The sequence below is a fragment of the Rhopilema esculentum genome, chromosome 16, assembly GCF_057945365.1.
Source record: "Rhopilema esculentum isolate cy_ngs chromosome 16, ASM5794536v1, whole genome shotgun sequence".
Classification (NCBI taxonomy): domain Eukaryota; kingdom Metazoa; phylum Cnidaria; class Scyphozoa; order Rhizostomeae; family Rhizostomatidae; genus Rhopilema; species Rhopilema esculentum.
In genome coordinates this window covers 2613971-2627117 of record NC_142830.1, presented here as the reverse complement: position 1 = coordinate 2627117, position 13147 = coordinate 2613971, and the positions used below count along the sequence as shown (strand labels likewise).

At 35.1% G+C, this 13147-nt stretch overlaps 1 protein-coding gene across 1 annotated transcript; it reads left to right on the top strand.

The window, feature by feature from the left end:
• Window positions 1–582: 582 nt before the first annotated feature.
• On the top strand, window positions 583–10919 carry LOC135682542 (sperm-associated antigen 6). The gene is made up of 13 exons (XM_065197476.2): window positions 583–732; window positions 1024–1119; window positions 1738–1904; window positions 2046–2114; window positions 2406–2520; window positions 2913–3040; window positions 3570–3647; window positions 3995–4100; window positions 5094–5161; window positions 5700–5852; window positions 6315–6368; window positions 7192–7592; window positions 8297–10919. The coding sequence occupies exons 1-13, from the start codon at window positions 708–710 to the stop codon at window positions 8361–8363; spliced, it is 1527 nt and encodes a 508-aa protein (XP_065053548.1). The 5' UTR covers window positions 583–707; the 3' UTR covers window positions 8364–10919.
• The last annotated feature ends 2228 nt before the right edge of the window (window positions 10920–13147 follow it).

Sequence of the window (13147 nt, the reverse complement as noted above, 5' to 3'; positions counted from 1 at the left end):
TTAAGAGCAATTCTTAATAACACAAGTTTCAAAACAGGTCAAAGATTTGGAACAAATTAAGAAGATGCTAAAGTATAAAATTGGAATTGGATAAACCTTTCATAACGTGTAGTTAATTTGATGTGTTATCCGGAAATATCCACAAACAGAATTTTCTTTTTATGAAAGGATCTATTTAGTGGTAAAACTGTATATTAACCTAAAAGAATCGAAGCTTTTCAATGTTCCAGAAATTTCTATTTGATTTTCATATTCTTCTTTAAATTCTATACTATGAACTGAAAATCTCTATCAACAATCACGTAACCAAAATACAGTTAAAATGATTTGTTCCGAGCAAAATCACAACTTTAAGATATGAACTAGCCTTAAATTTGTCGATTATGCACTTCAGTTATAGCACTCAATTGTGAATTTTTTTATCAAAACTTTTCATTTTGATGCAAAAAATAATTCTACTTAATCTTCGGATTAGGAATTTAACAAAAAGAGATGAACATTCCACAATCTATAGAAAAGATTTGATGTTTTTAGAGGAAAACGAGGTTTCTTGTTAAAACCAACCTCGTATTTGCCATGTCGTTTATCAATGTTGCTACGGTGCTGCCTGGCAACATTACACTAAGTTTGACCACGACCGACAGTTCTTTCCTCAAGTCGATTCAAGTTGCTTGTCAGAGATCAGGGCTAATAAAAAACAGCGAAAAATGACAACAAGACAGGTACTTCAAGGTAAGAAAGGTTTCGTTTCATATGAGCTTGTGTGAGATTTGTTTCTTCTCGACAGCTTAAATTTCGCAACACGAACCCGCATCGCGCATACTTACTACTTTACTACCCAATTATTAGGCCCAGGTTTGAAAAGCTTGAGGCACATTCCCAGCGACAGCCTACTGTTCAGAAGACCAGATTCTACTATCAGATATTGTGTACTTGCTTTTTAACCAGACCTGTTTTTAATTTTCTTCTATTGTGTTCGATGATATTTTTTCATATCCCGAACTTATTTTTTCTTTTTTCTAGTATTTGAACAGTATCAGAAGGCAAGAACAACGTTTGTACAAACGGTTGCAGAGCTTGCTTCAAGACCTCAAAACATTGAAACTTTACAAAATGCAGGTATGGCTGAAGATTGGAAACATTTGAGGATATGATGATGAGTTAAATATTTAAAGTAGATAGTTTTTGCCTTGTTCCGAGTGCCAAAGTCACAACATTGGCTTTAAGATATGAACGAGCCTTAAATTTGATATTGCATCCACTTTTGTCATTTGGTTGAAATGAAAAGAAAAAACTCAGTCTTGAGATAGAATGTAAAGTTTTACAGAAAGAAGCAATTGGCATAACTACATTAAGCCAGAAAATTTAAGCTATATATATGAACAAATATATATAACAAGTTATTTAACACATAAAAAGTTGTATGCAGGTAAACACAGTTATGAAGAAACAAGTCTTTTGCCCACATAAAACTCTTTAGCCATCTTTGATTAGGGGGAGCTATTTCTATAAATGAAACTCGCAGTTAAAACATACCCAAAAAATTAAAAACTAGAACTATGGGGGTCCTCCCTAAATGTTTGACTGAGTACAATTAGACTTAATGGTTGAACATTATTGTTTTCCTTAGTGAGATAAAAGGTAAGACTTAATAATATGGTACTAATCTCCACAGTATATATAAGAGATATGCATGCATTGAAAATGTGTATTAAAACTTGTTCTATCATTTGCTAGGTGTCATGGCATTACTCAGACCACTTCTACTGGATGTTGTTCCAACGATTCAACAGACATCAGCACTGGCGCTTGGCCGACTGGCCAACTACAATGACGATCTAGCTGAAGCAGTTGTAAGAGCAGATATCCTGCCTCAGCTGGTTTACTCTCTTGCAGAGCAAAATGTAAGTGGTGCTGAAATAATAAAATTAACAAATGCTATATCAAAAATTGTCTTCTGAATTTCTATTGAAATTTCACATCAATACAACTATTTTCAATGGTATTTACATATTTAAATATCTAATGTGGATGCACCTTTGCAGAGATTCTACAAAAAAGCAGCAGCATTTGTGTTGAGAGCAGTGGCAAAACATTCACCTCAGTTAGCTCAGGTATAACTTATTCTTTTTCTGATCCTGGAACTTACTTTGTTTTGAAACTTAAAAGTGACAAGTCGCATCTTCATAGTTTTCTATTGGTTTGACAAAACAATGTACACTGAACCTCATATTAATTTTTGATATCTTATCTTTTTTTCTTCAATTGTTAAAAGCTCTTTGTGTCACAACATTTCAATTTGAATATCATTTTTTGTAAAATTGTTTTTTAACTAGATATAACTGACAAGCTACTGTTATCAAATTTTTATTATCATATAAAGTTCCATTTTTGTTTTTCTACAGTCTGTTGTGGATTGTGGAGCTCTTGATGCACTGGTTATTTGTCTGGAGGAATTCGATCCTGGTGTAAAGGAGGCAGCAGCTTGGGCACTAGGATATGTAGCAAAACACAACACTGGTAATTCCCTTCTAAGATTATTTTTATGATTATTATGTGAAGTCTCAGTATGTGATATAAATTTTTTTATTAGGTCATGAATGCTGTCACCTTCAAGTCACATATTGACTGGCTCTTTATATTTTACTTATATACATTATAATTATTCTCAAATCCTGCCACAAACAGTGTTAATCTGGGAAACAATCTATTTACCACAAAACAATGATCCACTCTAGTGTTACTGCATAATAATGATTTAGGGTAGCCATTTCAGCATTGATTGTTGTCAATATTTTAAGCTTTTTGCCAGTGCTTATAGAATAAAGGCTTTTGACACTTTAAATTTGATTTACGATTTAGCTGAAATGTTGTTAATTTTTCTTAAACATTCACTCCTTTCACATATAAAGAGCTAGCACAATCCATCGTTGATGCCGGAGCTGTTCCATTACTGGTGCTCTGTGTTCAAGAGCCTGAATTGTCTGTCAAAAGAATTGCTGCCTCCGCATTAAGTGATATTTGCAAGCATTCACCAGAGGTATGTGAATTCAAGTCTCTATCTTATTCATGAAAAATCTATTTCCTGTAAAACATCATTTTAATTTTTAACATGTTTTGAAATGTATCAAATTGTTGTATTGGCCCTCAACCAAAAATCTGGTAGGGATCCTGGATGCCTTTGAAAAGATGATCTTCATTGGTTCATACATATCAAGTGTTTGTTTCTGAATGTGTTTGATCTATTGTTTACTTATTTTGTTAAATTGTTTATTTTATACTTTTAATTGTCCTTTTGTTCCTTGATTCACAAGACTCTTTCAAGATGCTTAAGAGTGTTTATTACTTGCGAGTATAAACAGTCCAAATTTTGAAAATCTTTTCTTGAGAATTTCTAGTAGTTCTTCATTAGAACAGGTACATATTGTTCCAAACTGAGCAGAAAATGTTGAAAGATTATTACTTGGACTTAAAATTTATTTCTTCTTTACAATCAAACAAATGCTTATAGTGCAATAGATCTACAATAGACAAGCTATTAGTTAATTTTATGTTTTTATTTATTATAGCTGGCACAAACAGTTGTCGATGCTGGTGCCATTTCTCACCTTGCACAAATGATTCTCAATCCAGATGCAAAGCTAAAGGTTTGTTTTGGTTTTAAATTCAACTCTTCATAGAACCTTAATGTTAGGTGTGGCAAAAGCAATATTTTCAATCATCCCCTTTTGAGTGTTGTTATCCACTTTGAAATTGGGAAGTGGGATATATCATAGACTTGACAGGCATGCCACCTGATATGTCTTGAATGAAATATTTGTCTTGGCAACTATTTCAAAGATTGTAGAGTACACATACTTAATATAATTAAAGTGCTATTGAAAAAGTAAAATTGAAGCTTTCATGGCAATTGCTTGTAGAATGGCAGAAAATTGGCATTTAACTTGATAGTATTACAATTCCAAAAACTTATAGTTGTCTTTTTTTCATTCAGCGCCAAGTTTTCTCAGCCTTGAGCCAGATAGCCAAGCATTCTGTTGATTTGGCTGAAATGGTAGTTGAAGCAGAGATTTTTCCAGCTGTCCTCACCTGTTTGAAAGGTAACTTGCTGATACTATGATTAAATCCATGCTACATGTTAATAAAAAATTGATTTAGTTACAATATGACTAAATAATTTCTCATTTTTGAGTATTATTAGATAGGGCTAGAAAGATTTTTTAGTTTTTTATGGTCTTGAATATAATAGAAATTTCACAGCATTCTCTACAGATTTAAAGACTTTTGAAGTAGACTAAGAGTTATGTTTACCATTTTTATTTATAGTAGCTTTTAAATAGAATACAATATCATATTGATCAAATACAGTGAAGCAATCTGGATTTTAAACATATTTTTGTAAATTTTAGTGCTTACAAATTTTTTGAACAAAATTCTCAGGTCTTTTGAAAAATTCCTAAAAAACAATATTGCTGTAATTCGAAACTCTATGATTCAAAGACTTTGTTAATAGACATATTTTCTCAGCACCCTGAAAGAAACAACTGATCTTTCTCGTCTGAACTTTCTGCAAATTTTAAGAAATTAGCTGGTGTTATAAATACTCCATTCAGTAAAATTGTAATTTAAACATATAACTAATCACCCCATCCCCCAAAGGGCTTGAATAACACCAAGTTGACTGAAGTAACGACAACAAAAATGTATCGAATTAAGGAAAGTTTGCAGGAAAAGTAACAAAAGAAGAGTCACTAAGACCAAGTTGCTGCTCAAAGCAAGAATGGGAAAGGGTAAATTGTCCCTTGACTGTTGTAAAGGGGTTGTAGCTTGTGTGAGACATAAAAAAGATACAAAGTTGTTATTAGGTAACTCGTGACTCAGAAATAAACGAAGACATTTCAGGGTTTTTATTCGGGTATGTCATTTTTGCTGGCACCCGACAAAATCAAGCGTCCAGTAGATCACATAACTACTTTTAACACCCCCAGAATACTCGTATTCCTGTCCAAAAATTCGTTCAGATGTTCTGGGTTCCATGTTATTCAATTCTGCAAGATTGTTTTTTTCAACATGTTTCCTATTTTGTCCTCTAGATACAGATGAATATGTGAAGAAGAACGTAGCCATTTTGATAAGAGAAGTTGCCAAGCACACACCCGAAGTAAGTGTGAATTGACTTTGGCTGCAAAAACAATTTTAGTCAAAACAGGCAATACATTTAGTAGGCATGTAACTTCTAAGAAAAGCACTCAAGTGCGACATGGAAAACCTAAGATATACCAGGAATTCAGTGCTAAACTTCTTTTCAAAATAGTAGATCTACGCAGCCTTCACCTCGATATACAATATCTTGCAATAAAAAGAACATACAACGAAAACATAATTTATTATAATTGTAGGCCTAAAATGCAGTTCATTGTGAAGGCGCATCGCTCCTTTTTATTTCTTTTAACAACATTTTAGCTACAGGTTAAAAACCATTGGTATTCTATTCTTTTTTATGAATGAGGAAGAAGACTTTGAAATCTGGCTACCTGAAAAGACAAATTATTTGCCCGGCATAAATTTTTTAATTTGAGTTAAGGCAACCTTGACTTAGGTGCAGTGGGGATCGCAAGGAAGGAAGGCAGTAAAAAAGTTAGTCATGATGATTATTTGCAATTACAGCAGTTTATCAATTTATAATTTATATTCTACAGCTCGCCCAATTAATAGTTAACGCTGGTGGCGTTGCTGCTGTTGTGGATTATGTAACAGAAACCAGAGGCAATATCCGGCTGCCTGGAGTTATGATGCTTGGCTACGTTGGAGCACAATCTGAAAACCTTGCAATGGCAGTTATCGTATCGAAGGTATTTTCGTGTGTTTGTTTTTTACAACCTTGGCTTTTACTATTCTAACGAACTGCAATGGATCCATCATATCGTTCAGCTGTATATTGACTATTTTTGATCTGGTGCAATTTTAAAGGTTTTGATGGAAGGATATGGCTCTTTTTGTATTGGTTCAAAATCCTTGCCATGTGCTCAGTCTTATTTCTTACGTAACTGCATTCTACTACTTCATGTGAATTCAGACTGTCGCCATGGCTAGTTTGGGATGCATGTCTGTTAATATCATAGATAGATGCTAGTTTGTTGGTCTTTAAGAAACCACCCGTTCCAGAGAGAGCAAGTAATATTCAAATGCTATCAAAGAGAAATGAAACAGTTTTCAGGAAATGAAAAGGTTTTACGGGTGTCCCTTTTCATATCTTGTAGCCGAATCTCCACACAAGCCCTACGAAACCATGTAATACTGATTTGTATTTTTAGGGAGTTGTTGCTTTGGCAGTTGTTCTATCTGAAGAAAATGAGGATCACATCGTGGTAAGATTTATTGCCCCTTTACGTTTGTTTTCTCCATGCAATAAAAATCATGCGAGTAGTCATTCATTTCCCTAATGTCTTAGTCTGTAGGTCACAAATAGATTATGTTGTAAATGGCTCTCTATTGAATACCAGCAATGATACCAATACCCCAATACGAAGAGGATCCAGTTCTGTAGTTTTTTCGAAGTCTTATCAGATACCGACTTGCTTCAATCTATAAAGCAGCGTCCATGAATGATTATTAGAAATTAATTTTACCAAGATAGCATCTTTTAATTTCATTAGACTTTGATTTGTTAAGCAAGGCACTGGTAAGAACCTGTCAATGGAGGTTCTCTAGAGAACTTAAAAATGTTAGGTTCTTACACGGGCGGTTGCGATTGGGTGCTAGCAAGGACTTGCTGCCAAACTTGATGAGTCGAAATAAAACGAATCAGACCTGGAGTTATGATTAGTGATACCAGTCCTGACAGCTGATGCACTGCAAAACATTGAATTCTCTTACTACTTGTTTTTTGCTTTCCTGCATGTGAATTAGATTGTTAAAGCAGCAATACCAGCTTTCATTATGAAAATAGGCAGTTTATGATATCGCTGCCTTACTGCCTAGAATAGAACTTATCTTGATCAAAATACAAAAACTTTTTGAAAAACGAAACAATTCTCTGTGTGTTAGAATGCCGTTCGTTGCTTTTTTTCCACATTTTTTTTAAGAAAAATTATCTAGAGTCCTATCATTGGGTTTTGATTCATTTTCAACCAAATAAACCTTTTGGGTAGCATTAGCATGTCTGTTATCTTATTGTTAATTTAATCTTAGGCTGCCGCTGCTTGGGCGTTAGGACAAATTGGACGTCATACCCCAGAGCATGCAAAAGCAGTTGCAGTTGCTAACGTCCTTCCGAAGTTGCTGAGTATTTATCTGGCACCCGATTCATCAGAAGACTTACAGATAAAGACGAAGAAAGCACTCAAAAACGTGCTTCAGAAATGCATTCATTTACCAGCTCTAGAACCCTTACTGCACAATGCCCCACCTAATATTTTAAAACACGTGGTTGCTCAGTTTGCAAAGGTTTTACCACATGATGCAAAGGCAAGAAAGTTGTTCGTCACAAGTGGTGGTCTGAAAAAGATACAAGAAATCAAGGCAGAACAAGGCTCTAGTACACACGAATACATCAACACAATCAATAATTCTTATCCAGAAGAAATTGTCAGGTTAGTTTATTTTAGGCGTTTGCGGCGGAGGCTGACAAAATAAGACGAGTCTCTTTAAGATCCAAGATACAATGATAATTTTTCATTGTTTTATATTACCCATGGATTTTGCTATATATATATAGTTGACATAATTTTCTGAAGGGTATTCAAAGCTTAATAAAAGGGTACTTAGGAATTAGAATCATCCTGTTCTATACACCAAAAGTGTGCACAAGTGTTTATTGAACGGTTTTGCAGTTGACTTTTAGTCTAGAGTTCTGCATACGTGACTTTATTTTACTTTTTAATTTTACATGCCTGAACAATGTGTGCATTTACTAAAAGCAAGATTGCTAAAAGAAAAACCAGATGTTGAAGTTCACCCGAACTATGTACTTCGCAACCACGCATGCTTGAAGTGAACCAGAAAGTTATAAGATATTTTCTTACTTACTTTGTATGGCCTAACTGTGAGACCGTCGTTCATATATGTGGGGCCTTGGTTTGTGAATTAGAAATGTACCTTTAAGACAGCCGCATGGAATATACTATATACTCCCAAATCCCGATAACTTGAACCTCCAAGGGACAAATAAAATGGTTCGAGAAAGCGAATGTTCAATTTCTAGAGGGATCGTGTTATCGAGAGTTTACTATGATTATTGCCGAGTTGTGATAAATGTATTACTTGAATTTTCAACAACTTTTCTGTTCTATTTCAGGTATTATTCCCCCGGCTATTCAGAGAAGCTTTTGGACCGCATTGAACAATACAACCCAGTTATCTAGTTCCTTTTATTGAAAAATCTTTCTCTTGTTATGTGATTTATACTTTTATGTAAATAATGCTTTGTTGTCCACGTATTATTTTTCTTGTATATATATTATGTAATGAAAAAAAAAATAAGAGGGTATCATGTAGCATTGTTTTAATCGCAGACCAAAAACTTTTGATGAGATAGCCTTGCAGTAAAAGCTGTTATGTACCGAAAATTCAGTTTTTACTTGCCAAAAATTATCACCATTTTGTTGTTCGATATCGTTGGAGTGGGGATGAATTTTATTATTTTTGTTAATAAATATGTCCGATCGGACATGGGCAAATAAATGTTTGATAAAAAAACCTATACACTTGGAATATAATTGGCTTGAATACAAGTTTTGTTTTGCTTTACCTGAAAAACTAACCTCTTAAGAAGAACACACGATATCTAAACCTGTATGTAGGCTATAAGTCTTCCATACTGGTTTTGTAATCTTGTAATCTAACTTAATCTTTACGTTATAAAAAGCCTGAAAGGAAGTTTTAAGTCTAAAATCGATGGTAATAATATCAGATGAATGCTCTTCCCCCTCTTCCTTGTGACCTACTCTTGCTCTTCTTTTTATTACTTCAATTCGAATCCCGTTATTTGTTAAAGATTCATGATAATTGTTCTTCCGGAGGAAAGAGCAGAACAAGTTTCAAAATGAGGTGGCATAGAGCAGAAATCGCCTGCTTATCAATCATTAATAACTTATCTTGCTGAAAACTGCAGGATCCATGGCTCTGCTGGTCCCTTCCTTTTGTGCGGTCCCTTCTTTGTTCGTTATAAGACATACCGCGCATAGACATCTGTAGCTTTCAGCTGTGAAACAGTGTAGCGTGTGCCAGCGCAAAAGGATTCAAATAAGAATTACTATCTTTGAGGACCGACTTCCATGCTGGTCATTTACGGTGCTCCTTTTTTAATTTCCCATATCACCCTCTATGAATATTTGATCATAAACTAGAGAAGCAGATATTACATCAATACATCGCATTGAGTGTACTCTTAGGATATTTATAATCTTTGCCGTGTACAATTTCTGTATTCTTAGTTTACGTTGGCCAAACAACAAAAAATAGCACATAAAGAACACGCAGTTATTGGTTAAAATTTTGCATGAAACATCCTAGGGTTGTGGCAGGCTAATTATTTGTGACTGTTGCTTTTGTTTTGAAACAGCCACCGCGGAGCGTTGAGACAAAGAGGGGGGCTAAAACCGCATAAAAAGGGGTTTTACTGGTAGTTTATTACTTAATATTTGGCATTTTTGGCAAAAAGTGGAGGGGGGCTAAAGCCCTTCAGCCCACCTGCTCCGCGGTGCCTGCTGAAAGGCTGTCAATGTTTTTTTTAAGTACTTCTCCATCTTACTGCACTGAAGTCATATATTCGGGTCTAAATGAGCTAGAGCAGCGAAGATAGACTTTTTGAATATTTTAAGGAGTAAATCGATAGAAACTGCACAGGCCCCTTTAAAGCCAACTAGTAACATCTTATATAGCTTTCACATAACAGAGAGAAGCCAATATTTACGCTAAAGCCTAAAAAAAATCATCTTGTCCATGAACAGTTTTTCATTGCCAAGCTTTTATAATATCTAATAACATATATCTAAACAATTTCATGACGTCATAGTATGAGGTTAGGTACCTTTCTATTTGGCAACTGGGACTGGGATCGGAGTTAAATGCCTCATACCTTTGCCGGTCGCTGACTAGCCTTGAAAGTGCTTATGCCGCTAAAATCAATCCCATATTCTTTAAACTGTTTTGAATATCTTGTACTGTTTTTAAAATTTGTGAAAATTTGAAACAAAGGACCTGTAAAATTGCATAGTTAAGCAAATATCATTCGTGGATAAATTTACTTAGTGTAACACAGGTTTCTAGTTGAAATGTTTTTGCCAGGCAAGTCTATATTTTGCTAGTGTACAAACTTCTTTCCATTTCTTTTCATTCAGTTTACGATCCCCGTCTCTTGAGTGGCTGACAAAAAGTTAGGACAACTTTCGATAGCCTTTGCCAAAAACAACAGTGGATAGCAATGCAGGGCCGACGAAACGTATTTGGAAGTGGAGGGGCCAAAATATCAAAGTCTTGAAAGGGGTCAGGAAAGGCCGCCACCATGAATGGCGGTAAAAAAAGTTTTAGAATTTATTATCCCAGGAAAGGCCAGAGAATGTATCTAAAATGGATTTTGACTTAAGGAAAATCCAAGGCAATATGTCTAAGCTTTGTTTAATCAATTCTCCTTACCCTAATCCTTACGTTGTCTGCATAGGAAGTCTCGTCTATTTTAATGTTGACTTGAAATAGGAAAGGTCTTGCAAAATTTTAAACAACCTTTATAACATAGCTCTTTATGACACTCTCTTTTAGATTTTAAAATTACCCAAAATATGGAGGAGAAAATAAATGAAACAAGGTTTGATATTAACATTGAAATATCAACAGAAGAACTATCAACTAAAAATAAACGATTAGCAAATTTGTACAGTTGGGATATCATTTTGTAACATGTGATGTTAAATTTTTCGGGAATAAAGTACTTTTGATAGAATTAACTCGGGGTTTGAAAAACTTTAAAACTGCGCTGGACAAAACGAGTTTTAATAGAATTCATAATTGCATCTAGATTTTCTCTTTCTTTATAGGAATGGATTATCGATAGAATTAAACTTTGATGATACTTAAAAGAACAAATCTGCCCGTTCTTTATTCTTCACGTCCTCATAACATTTTCTATCCAGCAGTTATTTGTAATGTTTCTGAGAAATTTTTCGTTAGCAAATAGACCTTGAGAGCCAAGTTTTGGCCTTTATTAAACGAAATTTCGTCAATTCGTGCTGGCACCAAGTTATTCTGGATCAGGTTTCGCGATCTATTTCCTAAGCTGTTACTCGTTGTACAACTCGAGGGGCAAATCACTCGTACACCTTTTGTGAAAATCCAATTGTTTTATCTGACAATCCCCAGAAATCCTTCTTTTTAGGGAAAATCTCGTACGCTATTTGCAGGAGTGAATTGCCCCTTGGTACAACTTGGACAATGACCTATTTCTTCGATCAAATTCTAATATTCAATTTTATATGGGATTTCTTTGGTAAAGAAATAGCAACCAAGCTAGAGAGAGCAAAGGGCATATTTAAGGGAATACTAGGCACAGTTACTACCAAAATGATATTGTACTTTTCTTTCTACTTTTGCTTAGAAATTTTTTTGGTCTGCAGAAAAGTGGGGGGGAGGGCATGGCCGGCCCTGCAATGGAAGACTCTTGTGTGGAAGCCGGTTATTCTGAAATCCCAACGATTAATTCAGGTGGTATCTCAGCGAAATGTGTTTATGAACTATGAATGTTCTTTTATATCTAAGGGGGGTTACAGCTGGTAACAGCAATAAGAAAGACCATTTAAAGCTCGCAGAAGCCGCGATATCGTTAGCCCTGGCAGAAAATGTTGATTTTCATGATGATGTTTTGGACTTGTCAGACAGACTTTTTATCAACGGATCCAAGGAGCCTTACCCTTTTTTAATACCTGGAACAGAATTGACGTAAAGATTAGTGATAATGCGTTGATCCAGCGCATTGCTTGCAGATGCAGTTTTAAAGGGGGTCCAGGGGGCCATGGCCTGCGCTTATGGTAGCCAAAAGGGGCCCCACACCTAAGAAAAAAGATAGAAATTGCAAAGAACAAGGGCCCCGCAGATGTTTTTTGGCCCGGGTCCTGCAGTCCCTCAAACTGCTGCTGTTTCCTTTCTCCGAATCTTGGAAAACGGGAAAAAACAGGCCCCCTGTATCGATTTTTCATTGCATTCGGTTTTCTTAAATCATTTCTACATACCCATAAGAGCAGTGCTTAACAATATTTATTTTTCAATCAGAACTTTTCTTTCCAGTTCAAAGGCACAGTGAGTAAATGTTGTCCTAACTTTTTATCCACCAATCATGTCGAGGAATTTGTTATCAAGTGATGCATGAGTCTCGCGGAAATTTTAAGTAAGAAAAGGTGGATTACACTCTTTTTTTATAAGAACAATTTTATAAGAACACGAGCCTCAAAACTGGTCAAAAGTTAAGAACAAATTAAGAACAAGCTGAGCCTGAGCTTCTGCAAAATGCAATTTTGAACAACGTTTTTTCTCATCAACGCAATTTTGATCAACGCAATTTTGAACAACATTTTAAGGCTGTCTCACTCACTTTGTTGGCAAATGAGGCCTGAACATCTCCTTAGAGCGAGAAAGCTAGCAATAGCACTGCTTACACCCTCTTAATTTAAGAAAAAATTAAGAACAATCCAGCCTCAGATTTTCGAAAAAAGTAACAACAGTCAGCCTGAACTTAAATTTACTGGTTCTTATAAAAGGAGTGTAGTGGCAATTTTGTCAACGTGACGTCACAATTATTACATGAAATTGGCAATGAGCTAAATCTGATGAGATGCAGTTGCAACTCTGAAAATGCCCCAAGAACTACATTTAGACTGGGGTACTTGCAAATAACAAAGCATACAAAAGTAAACAGGAAGTTTTTGCTTGTTTTTTTGACAATACTTTACCATTTTCTTGATCCGAAAGCAGGGAAACCGTGTTTGCTACCAGTGCCTAATTTAAAGTGGTCTTAAAAAAAGAATCAGTGGGGGAAAATTGGGTCACTTTGGTCTATATACTTATCCTGTTGAGGTGCTTATCACTCTCCGCTTACCTCAGTCTAATTGATTGGAAAGTCTGTTGATTAGCATTTTATTTGTTGTCTTAATTATTTTAC